A 20,436-nucleotide genomic window follows, 5' to 3' on the forward strand; every position below is an offset into this window, starting at 1 on the left:
ACAGAGGTGTCCAGAAGGACTCTGGGAGCAGGAAAGCAAGTGTAAAAGGCAGAAATATGTAACAGGGAGGAATAGGCTCCTGGGAAGGGGGTCAGGGAGACTTGAGAGAGAGAGCATTACTTGGAGAGATCTGGAGAAAAAACATAGCAACAGATGGACAGGGGACAGACAGACAATGGAATGACAAAGACAAAGGGGCAAGTGAAGCTTTCTTGGCAGTCTGCCCTCAATCCCCACATGCAGAGAGGAAGGCAGGGGAGTCTGTGCTTCTGTGTCAAGGGCTCCCCACCAAAACCTTCCTAGTGACTGCCCCTTTGGGTTCCCAGTGGGGCCCATTCTGGTACCCAGCGCCCGACCTGGGGCACATGGTCGGGTGGGGTGTCTGGTGGTAGCTTGTGATGAGGTTCCCCGAGGACCAGTTTAGAAGGCTTGAACTCTGCCTATGATGAGGCCAGGGTGGATCCTACCCCCATCCCAGCCTCTGAGACCTAGCCCCAGGGATCTTGGACACACTGCCCCCCAGATGGTATTGGGGAACCATCTGGCCACCCTGCTCTGAGGATGTGGAATTGCCAAGCTGCCTCATCATAAAGGAGGGAGCAGATTTCTGTGGATTCCCAGGGGACCCACACCAGCAAGGTGTTTGTACCTCAGAGACTCCACTGTGCAAACTATTTGTGCATGAGCATGTTTCTGAGAGCAATTTCCTGGGAATGGTGTCCCCCTTGTCAAGAACAGTCATGGCCCACAAGGTTCATGCTGCTTCTGCTGTCACCTCTCCTGCATGTCCTCACCTGCCCCCAGGACTTCAGTAGGCTCTCAGACGCTGAGGGTGTTCAATCGTCTCAAATATCTGCCGCCAGCCATCCTTCCTCTCCTGAGCCCGAGTCATGTACACACCTGCTCATTGGAGTTTTTTGACCTCTCAAATCCCTAAAAAACCATAAGTCCAAGAAATCAAATTCCTTTCCAAAATGTGGGAGTATTTGGAAAGCAAGGATTCTTAACATCAAGTTCATTACATTCACCCCATTGTCGGCACAGCTGTGCACATGCTGCCTGCACAAGACTTGTGTTCACTCTGAGACCACTATCTACAACTTTTCTCTGAAGGCGACTCTTGATCTCAGGGTGATGAGTTCAAGCCCCACAGGGTTATAAAGATGATGTAAGTAAATAAAGTTAAAAAAAAAAAAGGAGCCCTGATACAAAAGGGCTTAAGTACAATGAACTATGGTGGCTGGAGCTTGGGATATAGGAAGATAACAATATGGATAATAGCCACAGATGATGCTAGTAATAATCACAGCAAGGGTTATCACAGCTGTATGCTTACAGGGCGCCTCCTCTGCCACAGGCCATTTTCTCAGAGAATTATGTACATTAACATATTTCAGGGAAATTTTTTTAAACTTATAAATAAAAATATCGTAAAAAGGATTTCTTTCTTTCTTTTTTAATCCAACAGACTTTCTGATTTTCAGGGATTTTATTGACTTTCAAGAACATTGTACTAAGAGAACTCCAATATTTTTTTTGTCTTTATTTATTTGACAGAGAGAGAGCATGAACACAAGTAGGAGGAGCTGCAGGCAGAGGGAGAAGCAGCCTCCCCACTGAGCAGGGAGCCCAACCTGGGACTCGATCCCAGGACCCTGAGATTATGACCTGAGCCAAAGGCAGGTGCTTCACCAACTGAGCCACTCAGGTCCCCCCTAAGAGAACTCCACACTAAAACCCACCATCTCACAGACTTGAAGATACTGATGTTACTTTGTGGCAGAGGCCCAGGGGAGTCACCCCTTGCTCGCTGTCCTGGGGGATCCTTCCTGGATCCCATGAGACTGTAACAATCAGAGAGACAGTTCTTAGCAGGCTGTCACCCCCAGGGTACGGCACACACAGCAGATGGAAACACAGCTGTGTTTTTCACAGTTTTCACTGGTTTTTCAGTGAAAAAGGCCTGTTTGCTTTTCCCAGAGCTTTGGCTGGAGGGGCAGGCTTCTGGCTTGCCTTGCCCCTAGCACCCTACCCTGCACTCTCTGGGATTGGGGGCAGGTGCATGGCAGTGTTGACGCTGTCCCTCTGCCTCAGGACAGCTGGCCAGCATCTCCCAGACAGGAGCTCACACACCCATCTTGGGACCCGAGTTCTGCCACCCAGGTACCTCTAGATCACCTGGCACAAATGCTTATGATCCCCCTGGACTGTACATACTTGCATAATTGAAAGGCTGCTGCCTGAGGGTTGGCTCTCAATCACATGCCAAGATAGAGCCCAATAAGAGATCCTAAGTAAGGGACACCTGGGTGTCTCAGTGGTTAAGCATCTGCCTTTGGCTCAGGTTGTGATCTCGAGGTCCTGGGATCGAGTCCCACATTGGGCTCCCCTGCAGGGAGCCTGCTTCTCCCTCTGCTTACGTGTCTGCTTCTCTCTGTGTGTCTCTCATGAATAAATAAATAAAATCTTTTTAAAAAATCTCATTTTTGTTTATTTATTTTTCTATTTTCAAGGTATGCCTTTATTTATGTGCATTTTAAAAGTTTTAATTTAAATTCTAGTCAGTTAGCATGTAGTATAATACTGGTTTCAAAAAAATCTCCTTTTTAATTTTTTGAAATTTCTTCTTTAACTTTGCCAAATATTGTATTAATAAATATTTACAGTAATTAAGTTTTTAAACAAATTTGTTTTCTAATCACTATATAGTACACTTGAAACTAAATAACACTGGGTTAGCTGTACTGGAATTAAAATTATTTAATTTCATTTTTAAAAAAGATTTTATTTTTTTATTCATCAGAGACACAGAGAGAGAGGCAAGACATAGGCAAAGGGAGAAGCAGGCTCCCTGAGGGGAGCCTGATGTGGGACTCGATCCCAGGACCTTGGAATCACAACCTGAGCCAAAAGCAGACGCTCAACCACTGAGCCACCCAGGTGCTCTAGGATTTTTTAAAAGTAGTTTCTACACCCATTGTGGGGCTTGAATTCACTCACCACCCTGAGATCCAGAGTGATTCGCTCAACTGAGCCATCCAGTTACTCCCAAACTTAACCACTGAGCTACCCAGGCATCCCAGTAAACACTATTATAACAGCATTATACTCCCAGACCTGATTATTGATCTATGGATAACGAGTTCCCATTCCTATTGGGGACGGGTCTGTTGAGCTGTCTCTAGTGTGAAAGTCGAAATTGCTGGGTGAGGACCAATGAGACATTTAGAATCTAAATGGAAGCATGGTCAGATCTGCTGAAAATAATGTAGAGGCCAGTGGGAGGTGCTTGCTACAACTTTGTAGAAAGAGAATTATGGGGTGTCTGGCTGCCTTGATAGGTGGAGCATGAGGCTCTTGATCTCAGGGTCGTGACTTCAAGCCCCATGGTGGGTGTAGAAATTACTTAAAAATAAAATCTTAAAAAAAAAGAGAGGAATTAGAATCATTAGAAGTCGATGTGCATGTCTGTACTCACGTGTGTTTTTCTCTTTATTCAAAAATACATTTTGTAAAAAAAAATACATTTTGTGTATACTGCATGGGCTAGATTTGGGGTTAGCTGCTGGAGATACAATGATGAGCTAACTTCCTGCTTCTCCCTCTGCCTATGTCTCTGCCTCTCTCTGTGTGTCTCTCATGAGTACATAAATAAAATCTTTAAAAAAATAAATAAAACACTGTTTACTTAACTTTTATACTCTTCAAATAATTTGTAGGTTAGATATGGTAATTGTCTGCATCTTGCAAATGACGAAACTGAGGCACATTCCATATCTTTATTCTATGACACAGGCAGACTTTTTACAGAACCAACGCATTGGGGACACCTTCACCCTCAGCGACTAGCCTCCATTCTTCCAACAAATACATACAGGCACCTCTTCAGTGCTGGGCTCTGGGGTCAACTCTAGGGGTGTGGCTGGCTGGGAGCAAGGCCAGGAAAGTTCTGCGGCTGTTGGAGGGTGGGTGTCCTGCAGAGACTTCCTGGGGAGGATCTTCCCTTGGGAGGAACATGTCAGATTTCTCATCTGTCTGGGCCTGCCCTGTGTTTGCCCATTCCAGGGGGGAGGCGGGACGGATACCCCACTGCCCCACTGCCCCACTGTCCCCCGCCCCCACACAAGGGCTGGAACTGAGGAGGGAGAAGAAGGGGAGGGTTGATGAAAGATGAGGCAACAGAAGAAAAGGCCCATGAGGGAAAGAATCCAGCAGACCGAAGGTGGAGAGGGTCTGGGCAGAGAAGTCTGCAGGGAGAGAGGAGGTGAGAACTGTGAGGAGCCAGGAGCTGTAGGGATGGAGGGAGAGACAAGGGAGAAGAAAGGAAGCCAAGTGCATGAAAATAAGCTTTAGGCAGAGGGAAAAGAAGGAAGAAAACACGTAGAGACAACTAGGCTTCTGCAGCACTGGCTCACAGGCCGGCTGCCCACCACCCTCCCTGGGATGCCCTGCCTGCTCACCTGGCATCGCGCTGACTTTGAGGGGACCTGGCTGCACTGGCCCCCCTGACCTCTGTGCGAGCCTGGCTCCACCTCACATGACTCTGACTGACTCCACTTGGCATCGTTCCCACATCCGCCGGGACCCGGCTCCACCTGGCATCACCCTGACCTCCACGGGGACCTGGCTCCACCTGGCATCACCCCGGCCTCCGTGGGGTCCTGGCTGCACCTGACATCGCCCCAACCTCCACTGGGACCCGGCTCCACCCAGCATCGCCCCTAAGTCCATGGGGTCCTGGCTGCACCTGGCATAGCCCTGACCTCCACGGGGCCTGGATCTACCTGGCATCACTTGGCTCCTGGTGGCCCCTGGCGTGGGGCCTGCTGCCCCAGGTGCATGATGCACCTTCTGGTGGGGGTGAGGTTGGGGGGCAGTGACCACTTGTGCCAGCAGCTAAGGCGCTGAGGACAGCGTGTGTCCACACCACAGCCAACTGTGGTCTTTGGCTTGGGCACACCATTCTCTCTGTGCCTTTGGCCTTCATTCTCGCATCCCACACCTGGATTCTGGTGACCAGGGCCAGCTAAGAGCCCTCTCTCAGCCCAGCCCACCTGCAGCTCCCACCTGGCTGGCTGGAGCGGCTCTTTTAGATGGTGGCGTGGCCACCAGGTACCTGCACCCCTGGGACTCTAGCGCCTCCCCACCGAACACCACAAGCTATTCATCATCACCTCGGTCCTGAACCCACTCATGTATAGCCTTCAAAATCCCCAGGTGTGCCCCGCAGCCTGCTGGGCCCTCGCTTGGCTCTGGGGGTCGGGCTCTGCACGGGCTGACCCAGAGGGGCTGGAAACACAGGGCTGGACACCTAGCTCTGCGATCTTGCACATGTGGCTCCCTCTCTCTGACCTTCCATGCACCTTAGGTACATTCTGTCTCTATGAATTTCTGTGCATAGGTCAGAGGTCCTACCACATTTTCTGCAAAGGGCCAGATAGTAAATATTCTCAGCTTTGCCAGCTCTGTACTTTCTGTTGTAACCTCTCAGGTTTGCCATTGTAGCCTGATGGCAGCCAGAGACAGTGCACAAATGAGGGAGCCAGGCTGTGTCCCCAAACCTCCTTTTTTAGAGACACTGAGATTTGAATTATATATAATGCTCATGTATCCCAAAATATTATTCTTTTGATTTTCTTTCCAACCATTTTTGTTTGTTTTTCTTTTTATTAAAAAGAACAGAGAATAATACAGTTTTAAATAGATTTTATTTATTTATGTATTTATTTTTTGGTATATTTTTTATTGGAGTTCAATTTGCAACATATAGTGTAACACCCAGTGCTCATCCCATCAAGTGCCCTCCTTAGTGCACCCAGTTACCCCATCCCCCCGCCTACCTTCCCTTCTTCAACCCTTTTTTTGTTTCCCAGAGTTAGGAGTCTCTCATGGTTTGTCTTCCTCTCTAATTTTTCCCCACTCAGTTTCCCTCCTTTCCCTTATAATCCTTTTCACTATTTCTTATATTCCATATATGATTGAAACCCTATGATGATTATCCTTCTCCAATTGACTTATTTCACTCAGTATAATACCCTCCAGTTCTATCCACGTTGAAACAAATGGTGGGTATTTGTCTCTTCTGATGCCTGAATAACATTCCTTTGTATATATAGACCACATCCTCCTTATCCATTCATCTGTCAAAGGACATGCGGCTCCTTCCACAGTTTGGCTATTGTGGACATTGCTGCTATAGGGATCCCTGGGTGGCACAGTGGTTTGGCGCCTGCCTTTGGCCCAGGGCGCGATCCTGGAGATCTGGGATCGAATCCCACGTCAGGCTCCCGGTGCATGGAGCCTGCTTCTCCCTCTGCCTGTGTCTCTGCCTCTCTCTCTCACTGTGTTCCTATCATAAATAAAAATAATAAAAAAAATTAAAACATTGGGGTGCAGGTGTCCTGTCGTTTCACTACATCAGTATCTTTGGGGTAAATACCCAGTAGTGCAATTGATGGGTCATAGGGTCACTCTATTTTTAGCTTCTTGAGGAACGTCCACACTGTTTTCCAGAGTGGCTGTACCAGTTTGCATTCCCACCAATAGCGCAAGAGGGTTCCCCTTTCTTCGCATCCTCTCCAATATTTGTTGTTTCCTGTCTTGTTAACTTTAGCCATTCACATTGGTGTAAAGTGGTATCTCATTTTGGTTTTGATTTGTATTTACTTGATGGCAAGTGATGTGGAGCATTTTTTCATTTGCCTGTTGGCCATGTGTATGTCTTCTTTGGAGAGATGTCTGTTCATGTCTTCTGCCCACTTCATGACTGGATTGTTTGTTGCTTGGGTGTTGAGCGTGATAAATTCTTTATAAATCTTGGATACTAGCCCTTTATCTGATATGTCATTTGCAAATATCTTCTCTCATTCTGTAGGTTGTCTTTTAGTTTTGTTGACTGTTTCCTTTGCTGTGCAGAAGCTTTTTATCTTGAAGGGGTCCCAATAGTTCATTTTTGCTTTTGTTTCCCTTGCCTTCATAGATGTGTCTAGCAAGAAGTTGCTGTGGCCAAGTTCAAAAAGGTTGTTGCCTGTATTCTCTTCTTGGATTTTGATAGATTCTTGTCTCACTTTAAATCTTTCAACCATTTTGAGTTTACCTTTGTGTATGGTGTAAGAGAATGGTCCAGTTTCATTATTCTGCACATGGCTTTCCAGTTTTCCCAACACTATTTATTGAAGAGACTATCTTTCTTTCCATTGGATATTCTTTCCTGCTTTGTCGAAGATGAGTTGGCCATAGAATTGAGGGTAAATTTCTGGGTTATCTATTCTGTTCCATTGATCTATGTATCTGTCTTGATGATAACAGCTTTGAAATACAGCTTGAAATCTGGCATTGTGATGTCTCCAGCTTTGGTTTTATTTTTTCAACATTTCTCTGGCTATTCAGGCCCTTTTCTGGTTCCATACAAGCTTAAGATTATTTGTTCCAACTCTGTGAAGAAAGTCCATGGTATTTTGATAGGGATTGCCTGAATGTGTAAATTGCTCTGGGCAGCACAGACATTTTCACAATATTTATTCTTTCAGTCCATGAACATGGGATGTTTTTCCATCTCTTTGTGTCTTCCTTGATCTCTTTCCTAAGGGTTCTGTAGTTTTTAGAGTATAGATCCTTTACTTCTTCAGTTAGGTTTATTCCTAGGTATCTTATGGTTTTGGGTGCAATTGTAAATGGGATTCGCTCCTTAATTTATATTTCTTCCATCTGATTGTTAGTGTATAGTAATGCCACTGATTTCTGTGCATTGATTTTGTATCCTGCCACATTGCTAAATTGCTGTATGAGTTCTAGCAATCTTGGGGTGGAATTTTTTGGGTCTTCTATATATAGTATTATGTCATCTGCGAAGAGAGAGAGTTTGACTTCTTTGCCAATTTGAATGCCTTTTATTTCTTTCTTTTTTTTTTTGTCTGATTGATGAGGCTAGGACTTCTAGTACTATTTTGAATAACAGTTCTTCCCAACCATTTATTTAATGATGTAAAAACCTCCTCTGCTTGCTTTCTTTCTTTCTTTCTTTCTTTCTTTCTTTCTTTCTTTTTCTTTCTTTCTGGCTGTAGACAATGGGCACAGAGCCATAGTTGGCCACTAACCTCTGATACAGGGCAAAAGGCTAATCCAATACAATCATTGTCAAGATAGGTATGTCAGGCATGGACTTTCATGTTTTGTTTTTTGGGTTTGGTTTTGAATTACAATCGGTGTAAAACATTCATTGTAAGCCAGATACAATAGCTAACACTTTTATATAGAGTTTATTATGTGCCAAGCATTTTCAGAAGGGCTTTACATGTTGAAACTCAAGCTGCAGAATATCCTTATCAGGCAGATGGTACTGTGATCCTTACTCTACACATTACAATCACAAAATGGAGGCACAAACAGGTAAAAGACAGCCAGTAGGAAATGCATGGCAGTCACACACAGGTGGTCAGACCTAAGCCATTTGTGACAACATGGGTGGACCTGGAGGCCATTGTGATAAATCAGATAAGCCAAACAAAGACAAATGTTTTATGATCTCACCTATCTGTAGCATCTAAAATTAATATAGACACAAATATGGACAAAGAGATAGACATGCAGATACAGCAACATTGATTCCAACACAGACGTGACATAGATATGTCTATGGAAATGGACGTATTGAAGTAGAAAGGGACATAGACAGAAATATATCTGGAACTTCCCTAATCTTTACATCCAGAGATGCCAATATTCTCCACTCTATCCCATTCTTAATGCTGTCTGTGACTTACTAAACTGACTCACAGCAAAATAAGCATTCAGCAGTTGACAGCAGTCATCACTCAATCACTCACTCACTCACTCTCCAAACACTTATTAAGTGCTCACAATGTGATACGAATGTAATGCAGGCCCTGGAGGTGCAGTGATGTGGTTAGGCGTGAAGTAATGCTAGCACCAGAGCTCGGCTATTGATGACACAGGAAGAACAAGGCACTGTGCTAATTACTTAGAAGCAGGATTTATGTTGATCCTTGGTCATCACATATGCATGCAATATTGGAAGGCAGGTGCTTTTCCAGAAGGGGAAACTGTGGATCACAGGGCTCACACCCTTCACCCAAGCACACAAGGGTGGAATTGTGATTGCAAAGCCCAACACCCAATCCCTCAATAGCTACTACTGCCACTGCCTAAAATAAGTCCCTTCAAATGGCTATTTTTACTTCTGCTATTGAAGCATGGCAGACACACATGAAAAAACATAAATCATAAGCACAGTGATTATCTCAGCTCCCTTGATGTAACCAAGAGTTATGGGGCAGTGGGGGAATCATAGCAAGGACATGTTAAGACATAAAGACGGGGAGGTGGGCAGGGGCAGATTTCTGGGGACCTTGAATGCCAAGATGAAAAGAATGGATTTCTTATATGGGTGATAGGAGCAGACAGTATATAGCCCTTCTGCAACATTCTGGAAGCAAGAGTTCAGTAGGAACACAAGATGGAGAAGCCCAGGGGAAGGAATGTAGTGGAGACTAGAGTCTTCAGAGAAGCAGAGGCTCCTCACTCCCCAATTCCCTCTGCCTTCACATGGAACACACAAGCGCCAATTTGGTAATGAGCAGAATTCTCTGTGGGTTAGGTCCTTAGGGCTCTCATTGTGTGGCCAGAGCCAAAGATTGAAATCTCTGGCTCCTGTAATCCCAGTCAGCCCTGGAAACTCCTGGATCAAGGGGGACAGTCAGAACTTTGTCCTCACTTTCAGACAGACCAAGAAGCAGAAGGTAAGTGGGTCCTCTGTGAAGGTAAGGGCTCCAGGCTGCAAGGGGAAGAAAGGGCTGGGGTTCCCCATGACCATCATTCTTTGATGGCGATGGTGATGATGATGGTGGTGGTCATGGTGATGATGATATGATGATGGTAATGGTGATGATGATGATGATATTGATGGTGATGATGACAATGATGATGATGGTGATGATGATAATGGTGATGGTGATCATGATGATGGTGATGGTGATGATGATGGTGATGTTGATGATGGCGATGAAAGTTGGCGATGAAGAGGATGATGATAATAATGGTGGTGATGAGGCAGATGATCACTTCTGTCAGTTATTGAATGCTCATTGTGTCCTAAGCCTTGTGCATGATCTCAGCAAATTCTCAGCAGTCTTATCGGGGTAGACACCATCAGTCTGCAGGCAAGGAAGCAGGCTCAGAGAGATTTTGGAACTCACAGCTAGCAAATGGCAGAACTTGGGCTTAAGTCTCCATCTAGCTGGCTTTAGAGTCAGCTCCCTGAAACAGTTGGAAGTGCTTACTGGCCCTTTTTCCTCCCACCATCCCTGAGCCAGAGGTACCATCACCTTCCTTTATAGATGAGGGAGTCTCCTCCACTCATCCCAGCTAAGCCATTGCCCTGAGCTCTCACTCAAGGCTGCTTTCACCTTTGTATTTGGTGGGGTAGCTCAGCTCTAACCTTAGTCTCCTATAGCAAGCATTCCACCAGTAGTGCTGTTTGCATGAAACCTATCGTTTAAGGGAATTTTTTCATGGCCGATGGTTCCTTTCCTATCTAGAGGTGAGCATACTAGGTGACCTGAGGCTGCATGGAAGGAGACAGTTGTCATTCTGTATCCTCTGCGTGGATCATCCTGGATGTGGCCAGTGGGGGGTTGGCGGGCTTCTGAGGGACATTAACAGCCATTGACTGGGAATTGTATTGCAGGAGGAATTATCCAGAGAGGGTGTCCTCACATAGAGGACTCACCTTCGTGTGCCAGGTACTGGGTCAGTCACTGGGGGTTCATCAGGGACCATGCCAGAGAAGGTCCCTGCCCTCCAAGAGGGTCATCAAGAGGTTTTGTGTGAACTTTGCTTATTCTGTGGACTTCACTGGAGAATTTGAGAGCCCTTTACAGGATTAAAAGCATTCTTATTGTTGTAAGAGACCAATGGTCAATATCCTCTGTGTGGCCTAAAAAACCCCCAGACATTCTCCAAGATTCACCAGGTTTTTACTGATTTCTTTCTCTGTGTGTCTCTTTCTGTCTCTGTTTCTGTCTGTCTTGCTGTGTTTAACACATTATGACTGGTAGCCATTGTTTGCAAGTGAGACCTCCTCCCCTGATGAGTGTGGACACCCTCCTGGGGAAGCCAGGGTGAATCATTCTGGCCAAGCTCAGACACTGGCTGCTATGTTCCCTCTATGAGTTGTGGGGACATAGGCTGTTAGTTCATGGTTATTTGGGCACAACAGTACCTAGTGTATAGGACTGTTGTGTCCATGCACTAGTAATGTGCTTGAGACTCAGTACACAGTAAGTCCTATGTGAATGCTTGGCATGTACATGATTAGTCCCTCTCTTTCTCTCCTTGGGCATAACTGCTGACCTGAAGGTGTATCTATGTCTTTCCCAGGAGGGCAAAGGAAATGACAGGAATTCCACAGGAGGGGGAGTAGATTTTGCTGAGTGTGGATACCATGAATGTTGAGCAGTGAGGGGAGATGGGAAGGCTGATGAGGCTGTGGCCATGGTCCACGTGGTTGCATGAAGAAGAGAATCTCCCAAAAACTGTGTGAAGGTGAAACCAAAACTGTCAGACAAGACTGTATTAAAAATAAAATCAGAAGCCCACACGGGCAGGATGAGGAACCAATGGCATTGCCCTTCTGTTCCTCTAGGAGCTTTCCATAGACCAGAAAAAGTAACTCCTCAGACAGGAATCTGGTAAACTCCTGAGTCTTTTATACAGACTGATATAATTAGGGGCTGCCAGAGATTTTGTGCACCTGCCAGAGTTTTGTTACTTTTCGTAATGTTCTTTTTTAAATAAAGTTTTTAAAAAAGATTTTATTTATTCATGAGAGACACAGAGAGAGAGGCAGAGACATAGGCAGAGGGAGAAGCACACTCTCTGCAGGGAACCCGATGCGGGACTCAATCCCAGGACCCCGGATCACGACCTGAGCCAATGGTGGATGCTCAACCACTGGGCCATCCAGGCACCACTGTATGATGTTTAACAGTGCCCTTGTCTTCTACCAAGTAGATGCCAATAGAACCTCAAATGTCACCATTATTTTGTCACCATTTGTCAACTCTATTGAGTTGTTAACAACTCAAAATGTCACCATACACAGTCCCCCAGTGGGGGAAGGAGGTGCTAAATCATCTCCAGTTGAGAACCACTGATTTGGTTGTCAAAACCAACATTTTAAAAAATGAGATAAAATAGGCTCAGGACAAACAGAACAAAAAATATTTTGTGTGGAGAAAGTACATTCTTTTATCTGTCATCTACAGAAAAGAGACTCAATCATTAAATGGACTGAATATTATGGAGCACCTACTATGTTTTAGCCACTCTTTCCCATGCCACAGACACCACTTGAAAGCAGGCAGAAAAGTGCTGATAGATGTGACCCTCTAAGTGGGGCAGACAGACGACAGAAAAGTAAGCAAATAAGCCAAGTTACTTCAAATGTGTTTTAGAAATGAAATGAAGTCATAGAGAGGGGCTAGTGTGTGTACATGTTATGGAGAAGATACTTGAAACCAGGTCATAGAGGAAGAGGTCTCTGTGAAGGAGGGGCATCTTAGTTCATATTTTTAAGAAGAGAAGGAAACAGGAGCACAAACATCCAAGGGAAAAATATCTCAACCAGAGGGTACAGCAAGTGCAAAGGCCCTGAGGCAGGATCAGGCATGGTGGATGCAGCTCCATGGAGGAGAGGTCAGAAGGTGGGTGGGCCAGGCCAGTCAGGGCTTTGTGAGCCTTGTAAGCCCCAGGATCTCCTACCAGGCTCATGGGGGCCCTCAGGGAGGGCCCCGCACATGGCACGAGCTTATCTGCTCTGCGCAGCACCCACTGGGGAGACAGAGCCCCGGCAGGTGCAGCTCTGCTCTCCATAGCCTCAGCTCAACCCGTCCCCTCCCGCAGGCTTCCTGCCCGCCACGTCCCCGCCCGGGGCCATGCCGACCGCCTGGGCCCCCCCGGGCGCCCCCGAAGCCCCCCCCTGCGCCAACCAGAGCTGCGCTCCCAGTGAGCTGGTCCTGCTGGGCTTCGCGCACGTGCCCGCGCTGCGGCCGCTGCTCGCCACGCTCTTCCTGGCCATGTTCCTGCTCACGCTGCTGGGCAACGCGCTCATCGTGCTGCTGACCGCCCTGGACCCGGCCCTGCGCGCGCCCATGTACCTGTTCCTGCGCCACCTGGCCCTGGTGGAGATGTGCTTCTCGCTGGACATCGTGCCGCGGCTGCTTCTGACCCTGCTGCGGCCCGGGCGGGGCGTGTCTCCCGCCGGCTGCGCCCTGCAGCTGCTGCTGGTGTTGTCCTGCGTCACGTCCGAGTGCTTCCTCCTGACGACCATGGCCTGGGACCGCTACGTGGCCATCTGCAGGCCTCTGCGCTATGGCGCCATCGTGAGCCCGCGGCTCTGCAACCTGCTGGCCGCCACGTGCTGGCTGGCTGGCGTCCCTGTGTCTCTGGTCTTCACCATCTGGCTGTTCCGCTTCCCCTTCTGCGGGCCCCGAGGCATCCGCCACTTCTTCTGTGACATCGCGCCTCTGCTGAGCCTGGTGTGTGCAGACACCAGAGTCTTCGAGGCCCACGTGTTGGCGGCCACGGTGCTGGTTATCATGGTTCCCTTCTGCCTGATAGCCGCGTCCTACACCAAGATTCTGGCCACCGTGCTGCGGATGCCATCCGCCAGGGGGCGCCACAAGGCCCTGTCCACGTGCGCCTCTCACTTCGTCGTGGTGCTTCTGTTTTATGGCACCACGGGGGTCATCCACTTGCGACCCAAGGCCAGCTACTCCCCGGAGAGCAAGCAGGTGGTGTCCTTGTCCTACACCCTGGTAACCCCCATGCTCAACCCCCTCATCTACAGCCTTCGAAACAAGGAGGTGAGGGCTGCCCTGGGACGCGTGTGTTGCCATGGCCAGGAATCTGGACCCCATGAATGACTTCCTCAGGAATTGTTGATGGATGTTTGACACGGATCTATGTGCAAATATATCATACAGTGCTCTGACTTTTTTCTGGAAAACTCTATTGTTTTCCTCTTCCGGTCATGGTGGTGCTGGTTCCACCTTCCTGTCCAAGCAAAGGCTCATGGCAGAGCATTCAATCCCTGATTACTATTATTTGGTAGTGGTGGATAAATGAACCTAATTGGGCCAACTAGAGTGTATTAGTAAGTGCCACAAGAATGCTGCATGGAAAACCATCCTAGAATGTACTGTATTAAAACATGTCACTTACTGCTGTTAATCGTCAATCAGCTGAGGGTTAGCTAATTTGGGTTGGTGTCATCTGGGTGGTTCTTCTGATCTTGGCTAGGGTTGCTCATGCCCATGAGTGCTCACCATCAGAGGCTTGGTTTAGCTAGAAGACCCTCTGGTCCACACATTTCCCGTTTTTCTCCTGGGAACAGAGCTCAGGCATGGTTTTTCTCATTACAATAGCTGAATGAGAAGGCTCCCTTGTTCAAATGATTTTCAAAGCTATGGTCATGTGCCACCCAATAAGATACCATTAGTCAGTGCAAGTCACATGGCCATATCCAAAGTCACGGGGTAAGGAAATACACTCTGTGTCTTTGTGGGAGGAACTCTAAGATTACAAGACAAACGCTATCGATAAAGGGAGGACTAAGTAGTTAGGGGCTTTAGATCTTAACTTTGGAGAGCCAGACACTGAGATTTTTGTTCAAACTTCTTCTCTTTGTTCATAGCTGTTAAGGATGTAAGCTTGTAGAGGCAATCAGCTATCTGGTCTTTAACAGAGGAGTTCCTGCTTGATAATGGAGTCATTGCAAAGAAAATCAGAACCAATGGTGGTGGGTGGGGGGAAAGATGTGGTTCTGATTTTGTCGAGTTCCTGGATCCAGCCATGCCCAAAGTGTGTCTTGCCCTTAGGAATTCCTCTTAGGTGAACGAGTAAATTTGGCTTTTATTTAAGCCAATTTGGGTTGATGTCCTATCCTTCTCAGTGCCCTGATTTACTGATCTCTAATAACTAGCCTGGTACACGAATTATGGTATTTCTTCTCTAAAGCTCAGTAAGAATATTTTTTTGAATATGGGTAAATACATCAGAGGAGAAGTTTTTTTCCTTCAGTTTATGGGCTACCTTTGAAGGGATCTAGTTTCTAGAAGACAAACCTGGATCTGAATTGTCTCTCTTTATTTTCTTGGTTGTACAAACTAGGATTTGACTTTCCTGAGCCTCAGTCCTCTCATCTGTGAAGTGGGAATAGTAGCCATACTTCCTACACTGAGTTGTTACCATTAAACAAAGAGATGTATGGAAGCATCTAGCACAGTGCTTGGAGCACAGTTGGTGCTCAGTTAATGGTCTCCATTCATTATTCACAAAGCTATCCTCATAGATTAGAAACCCAGAAGCTCCACCCTCGGAAGGTAATGTACTATATAGTACTCCCAGGATGCTGGATTTGGTGTTAAGGGCCTTGGAGTTGGATGGACTAAAACCCTTCAGTGTGGGTTGTTGGACTAGTCTCTCTGAGGCTCAGTTTCACCCTGTATAAACAGGAAAGGGTGTGAGGAATAACCCCTGCCCTGCCAGGGGCACTCAGGATTACGGTGGTGATCTAATATGACAAACAGTATAAAAATACAACTACTGCACCAGACTGAATGAGTTTCTGTTCTTTGTCATCAGACCAGTTCTGCCAATGCTTTCATCTTCCCAGGTGTCCTCTCCTTAATTTGGCATCAAACAACAAACAAGTCAGGCACTTCTCGAGGCTCTCAGGACACTGTGGTGAATAACGTAACATAGTCTAACGTAACATAACAATATATGTTACGTAATAATGTAACATAGTCTGTGCCCTCATGACCTTTCAGGAATGCACAGCATTTTTTAAAGATGTGGTTCAGAAACACCTGGGGTGGTCGTTCAGCATGGAGATGTCAAACCCAGGCTGGGCCCCACCTCAATCTATCAAATCAGAAACTTTGTGCTCACAGTCCAGGAACATGTATTCATGAAAACATAAGTCCTGGGTGATTCCAATATAAGGATATGGATCTACTAGTTTAGCAGATCCCTGTTAGAAGGGAGAGGGCAAAGAAGGCCAACACATCAACCCCAATGCAAATAGTAAAGGGAAAGTGGTCTACAATCTAACCAAACTCTTTTTCCTACTTTGAAACTCTGAGTCTTCACCACTGAAATCTGCTTGACCTACTTTTTTGGAAAACTGTGACCAAGACTAGGAACTTCAGTACTACTATCCTTTGAAATATAGAAGTGGTCATGTTGTCCCCAAGATTGTGAATCCGGGAAACCACCAAGGAGCCGACACCGATGCAAACACACGAGGGTTTATTTACAAGCTCGAGCTTGGGTCCAAGTGTACCCACACAGCAGAGCAGGGACTTGGACCCCGAGGTGGGTTTCAGCTTAGTTTTAAGGGCTGGTCTAGGGGACCTCCAGAAGGGGTGGAGGAATTTCTCAAGTTCTGTTTACATTCTGATATGGGGCCTTCCAGGGCATCAGGCTCTGTTCTCATTCTAATATGGGGCTTCTTGCCCTTGGCTTGGGCTCTGTTCTTATTCTAATATGAGGCTTTCTAGGGCATTAAGCTGTAAGCTGTTTTCTTCCTGGAACTGAGGTAATGTAAATTTCAGCTCTTATTCACAGGGGCCTGGGATGGCTGTACTTGTGCTAACGCTGAACTTAAAGTGGAATGGCCTTAAAATTTTCTCGGCCTCCACAGTCATTGAACCATCAACCCCGTACCCAGTGCAGTTGTGAGAGGAAGAGGTAAGAGGCTGAGCCTCCTGGCATCCGATAAGCCACCACTTTCCTCAGCCATAGGGCATCTCTCATGAGATCCGTTGATTCTCCTGCTGTGTACTCATTCCCCCTTCCTGATAACTGTATGTGGATTTGTCTTTGGGAAACTATATGGACCATATTCCCTACAGTCTTTTGTCTTTGGCAGTTTGATCAAAGTACTTCCCTCAAAAACAACAACAACAACAACAACAACAACAACAACAACAACAACAAAGACCCAGAGTGCTTCCCTCTGCCCTCACCGTATACAGGGTGTTGATTTGGTATCCCTAAACTAAACCATTCCAGCACTTTCTCCCTGGAATTGGATTACTGAGTGAAACAAGCACAGAATATGGAACTGACTTTTCTCTATGGTGGCCTAGTACTTCTTATCTGGTTTGCCAAAACTCTCCTGGTCCATGATCCTGGCAAAATATGGTTCTTCATCAACCCTGCAGTACCCAACCACTTTCTTGGCTCAAGTGATCCAGTTAGCTTCTCTTTTTAGCAACCAAAGGACTTACAATGATACAGCATCGGGCTGATTCCCTGCCTGACACTGCAGTTCTGTGTTTGGCCTGGACCCAATGGTTGCCAAAGTCACTTTAAAAAGCTCTTCTCAAGGGATGCCTGGGTGGCTCAGTGGTGAGCATCTGCCTTCTGCTCAGGTTATGATCCTGGGGTCCTAGGATCGAGTCCCGCATCGAGCTCCCCAAAGGGAGCCTGCTTCTCCCTCTGCCTATGTCTCTGCTTCTCTCTGTGTCTCTCATGAATAAATTTTTAAAAATCTTTAAAACATTCTTCTCAAGGATGTGGAGAAAGGGGAACCCTCTTGCACTGTTGGTGGGGGAATGTGAACTGGTGCAGCCACTCTGGAAAACTGTGTGGAAGCTCCTCAAAGAGTTAAAAATAGAGCTACCCTATGACCCAGCAATTGCACTGCTGGGGATTAACCCAAAGATACAGATGCAGTGAAATGCCGGAGCACCTGCACCCCGATGTTTATAGCAGCGATGTCCACAATAGGCACACTGTGGAAGAAGCCTCAGTGTCCACTGAAAGATGAATGCATAAAGAAGATGTGGTCTATGTATACAATGGAATATTAGTCAGCCATTAGAAAGGACAAATACCCACCATTTGTTTCAACTTGGATAGAACTGGAGGGTATTATACGGAGTGAAGTAAGTCAATCAGAGACCAAACATCATATGGTCTCATTCATTCGGGGAATATAAAAAATAGTGAAAGGGAATAAAGGGGGAAGGAGAGAAAATGAGTGGGAAATATCAGAGAGGGTGACAGAACATGAGAGACTCCTAAATCTGGGAAACGAACAAGAGGTAGTGGAAGGGGAGGTAGGTGGGATGATGGAGTGACTGGGTGAAGGGCACTGAGGGGGGCACTTGACGGGATGAGCGCTGAGTGTTACATTATATGTAGGCAAATCGAACTCCAATAAAAAAATATACAACCCCCCCCCACTCTTCTCAAGATGTTTTTGGGTTTTTTGTCCTTCTCACCAATGTTTCAGGTTCTTCCTGAAAACATGACCCAGGGGCAATTGCATAGTTGAGTTGATTGGGCATCTGCCTTCAGCTCAGGTCATGATCTCAGGGTCTTGGGATCGAGCCCCACATTGGGCTTCCTGCTCAGTGGGGAGTCTGCTTCTCCCTGTCCTACTGCCCCTCTGCTCATGCTCTTTCTTTCTCTCAAATAAGTAAATAAAATCTTAAAGAAAGAAAACATGACCCAATTGGTACTGGATTTAAGAACCTCATGGCCTCATAAACCCTGACTTTTGAGTTCTAGTCTCTAACTAAGACCCTCCAACAACCAAAGAGCACAAAAAACTTTTGGGACACTTCTTTCCAGGCCACCATTCTCCCAGATCCCTCCTCGTACCTCCTGTTTCCTCCATCCCTGGATGTATCATGAGAAAGCCTTCTGAAGTCAAGAATGAGACCTAGAACTTTCTAGGACGTGGAAAGCAGACCTCTAGTTTTATCCTACCCCCTCCCCATCATCAAACATCCCTGGAGTATGCACTGAGTTAAGACCTATGCTTGCCTCTGTGGACACAGAAAGAAAAGGCAAATTTCTTCTTTTGAAATAACTCCTTGAGGACACATAAGATAAAAAAGTTACAATTTAGTGTGAAGGACGTTGTAGTAGCAATGCACTAAGTCATTATTTTGAGCATTGGGTTGGAGATGAACTAGTATGTATTGAATATCTACTAAGTGTCAATCATCACACTGGACATGTGACGCATATTTGCTAATATAATTTTCCAAAAGATGTTTTGGTTTAATACCTGTCTCATGGTATGAGCACTGGGTGTTATTCTATATGTTGGCAAATTGAACACCAATAAAAAATAAATTTATAAAAAATAAAAAATAAAAAAATACCCGTCTCATGGCAATAATAATAATATTGCTTCCAAATGTGGGGTATTTAATTTGCACTGAGCTCAGAGACTTATATGCATTAAATAATTTTATCCTCTCGATCCCTGGGAAGAAGGAAGGGTTATCTTACAGGGAGATTCAGAATGGGAGTAAATCATGAAAGTCCTGCAGCTATGAGATTTGAGTCAAGAACTAAATATCATCTGTCAGGCTTCAACTCTACAGAACATTTCCACAACCTCATTTGGAGGGTGTTTAACCAACACTGACCGATCACCCACGTGGTCCCAGAAGTGATTACATCACACCATCCTGTTTTATCAGAGAAGGGAACGAATTCTATGTGGCTAGAGACGAGAGAAGGTTAATATTTTTCAAAGACTGAAGTTTCATGTGAAATTTAAAGGGCTGAATTGAATTTCATTGTGAGAAAAGGTAATCTCTTGTCAGAAAGAACAGTTTGGGTAAAGTTCCTCAGGAATCACTGTATTTTGGATCTCTGGATGTTTGTGTGAGCAAGGTTAAAGGTGTGGAAAGAGTCACACAAATATCTTAAGGGTGGATATAAAGGTTATAGTGATTCTAATTGTGGAAAGATGTATATAACATAAAATTTGCCCCTGTTAACCATCTTTAGGGGGACAGTTCTCTGGCATTAAGCACATTCACTCTCTTGTGCAACCATCACTGCAACCCATCTCCAGAACACTTCATCTGGGAAAATGGGAGCTCTGTAGCCATTGTACACTAACTCCCCATTTCTCTCTCCTCTGGCCCCTGGAATCCACCATTCTACTCTCTTTTTCTAGGAATTTGACTCCTCTAGGCACCTCCTATAAGAGACATCACACAATATCTGTCCTTTTGTGACTGGCTTATTTCACTTAGCATAGTCTTCAAGATTCATCTGTGTAGTAGCAGCATGTGTCAGAATTTCCTTCCTTTTTATGGATAGTTGAATTCAGTTCTCTGTATGTATTACATTTTGCTTATCATTGCCTCCATCCATGTACACTTGGATTGTTTCCATCTTTTGGCTTTTGTGAGTATGCTGCTATGAACACAGAGATGCAGATACCCACTCCTGCCATTACTTTCAATGGGCAGCATTGTCTTAGCCTCCAATTTCTACTGGAAAGTCTTCTCCTGTAGTCCTCAGATGCATTAGCTCTTCTCAGAACAAGTTATGAACGTGTGTTTCCATAACCAAACTCATCAACCAAAGGCAGGA

General features: G+C 45.9%; 2 protein-coding genes across 2 annotated transcripts in view; both read left to right on the forward strand.

Moving 5' to 3' along the window:
* ZNF71 (zinc finger protein 71) overlaps nucleotides 1–20,436 on the forward strand; it is a 192,131-nt gene that overhangs the window by 95,292 nt on the left and 76,403 nt on the right. The window lies entirely within an intron of this gene.
* LOC121484692 (olfactory receptor 10A7-like) lies at nucleotides 10,015–13,943 on the forward strand. The gene is made up of 2 exons (XM_041744223.1): nucleotides 10,015–10,084; nucleotides 12,922–13,943. Exons 1-2 carry the CDS (start codon nucleotides 10,015–10,017, stop codon nucleotides 13,941–13,943), a joined length of 1,092 nt encoding a protein of 363 aa, XP_041600157.1.

Source organism: Vulpes lagopus, chromosome 2 (genome assembly GCF_018345385.1).
Source record: "Vulpes lagopus strain Blue_001 chromosome 2, ASM1834538v1, whole genome shotgun sequence".
NCBI classification, from domain to species: domain Eukaryota; kingdom Metazoa; phylum Chordata; class Mammalia; order Carnivora; family Canidae; genus Vulpes; species Vulpes lagopus.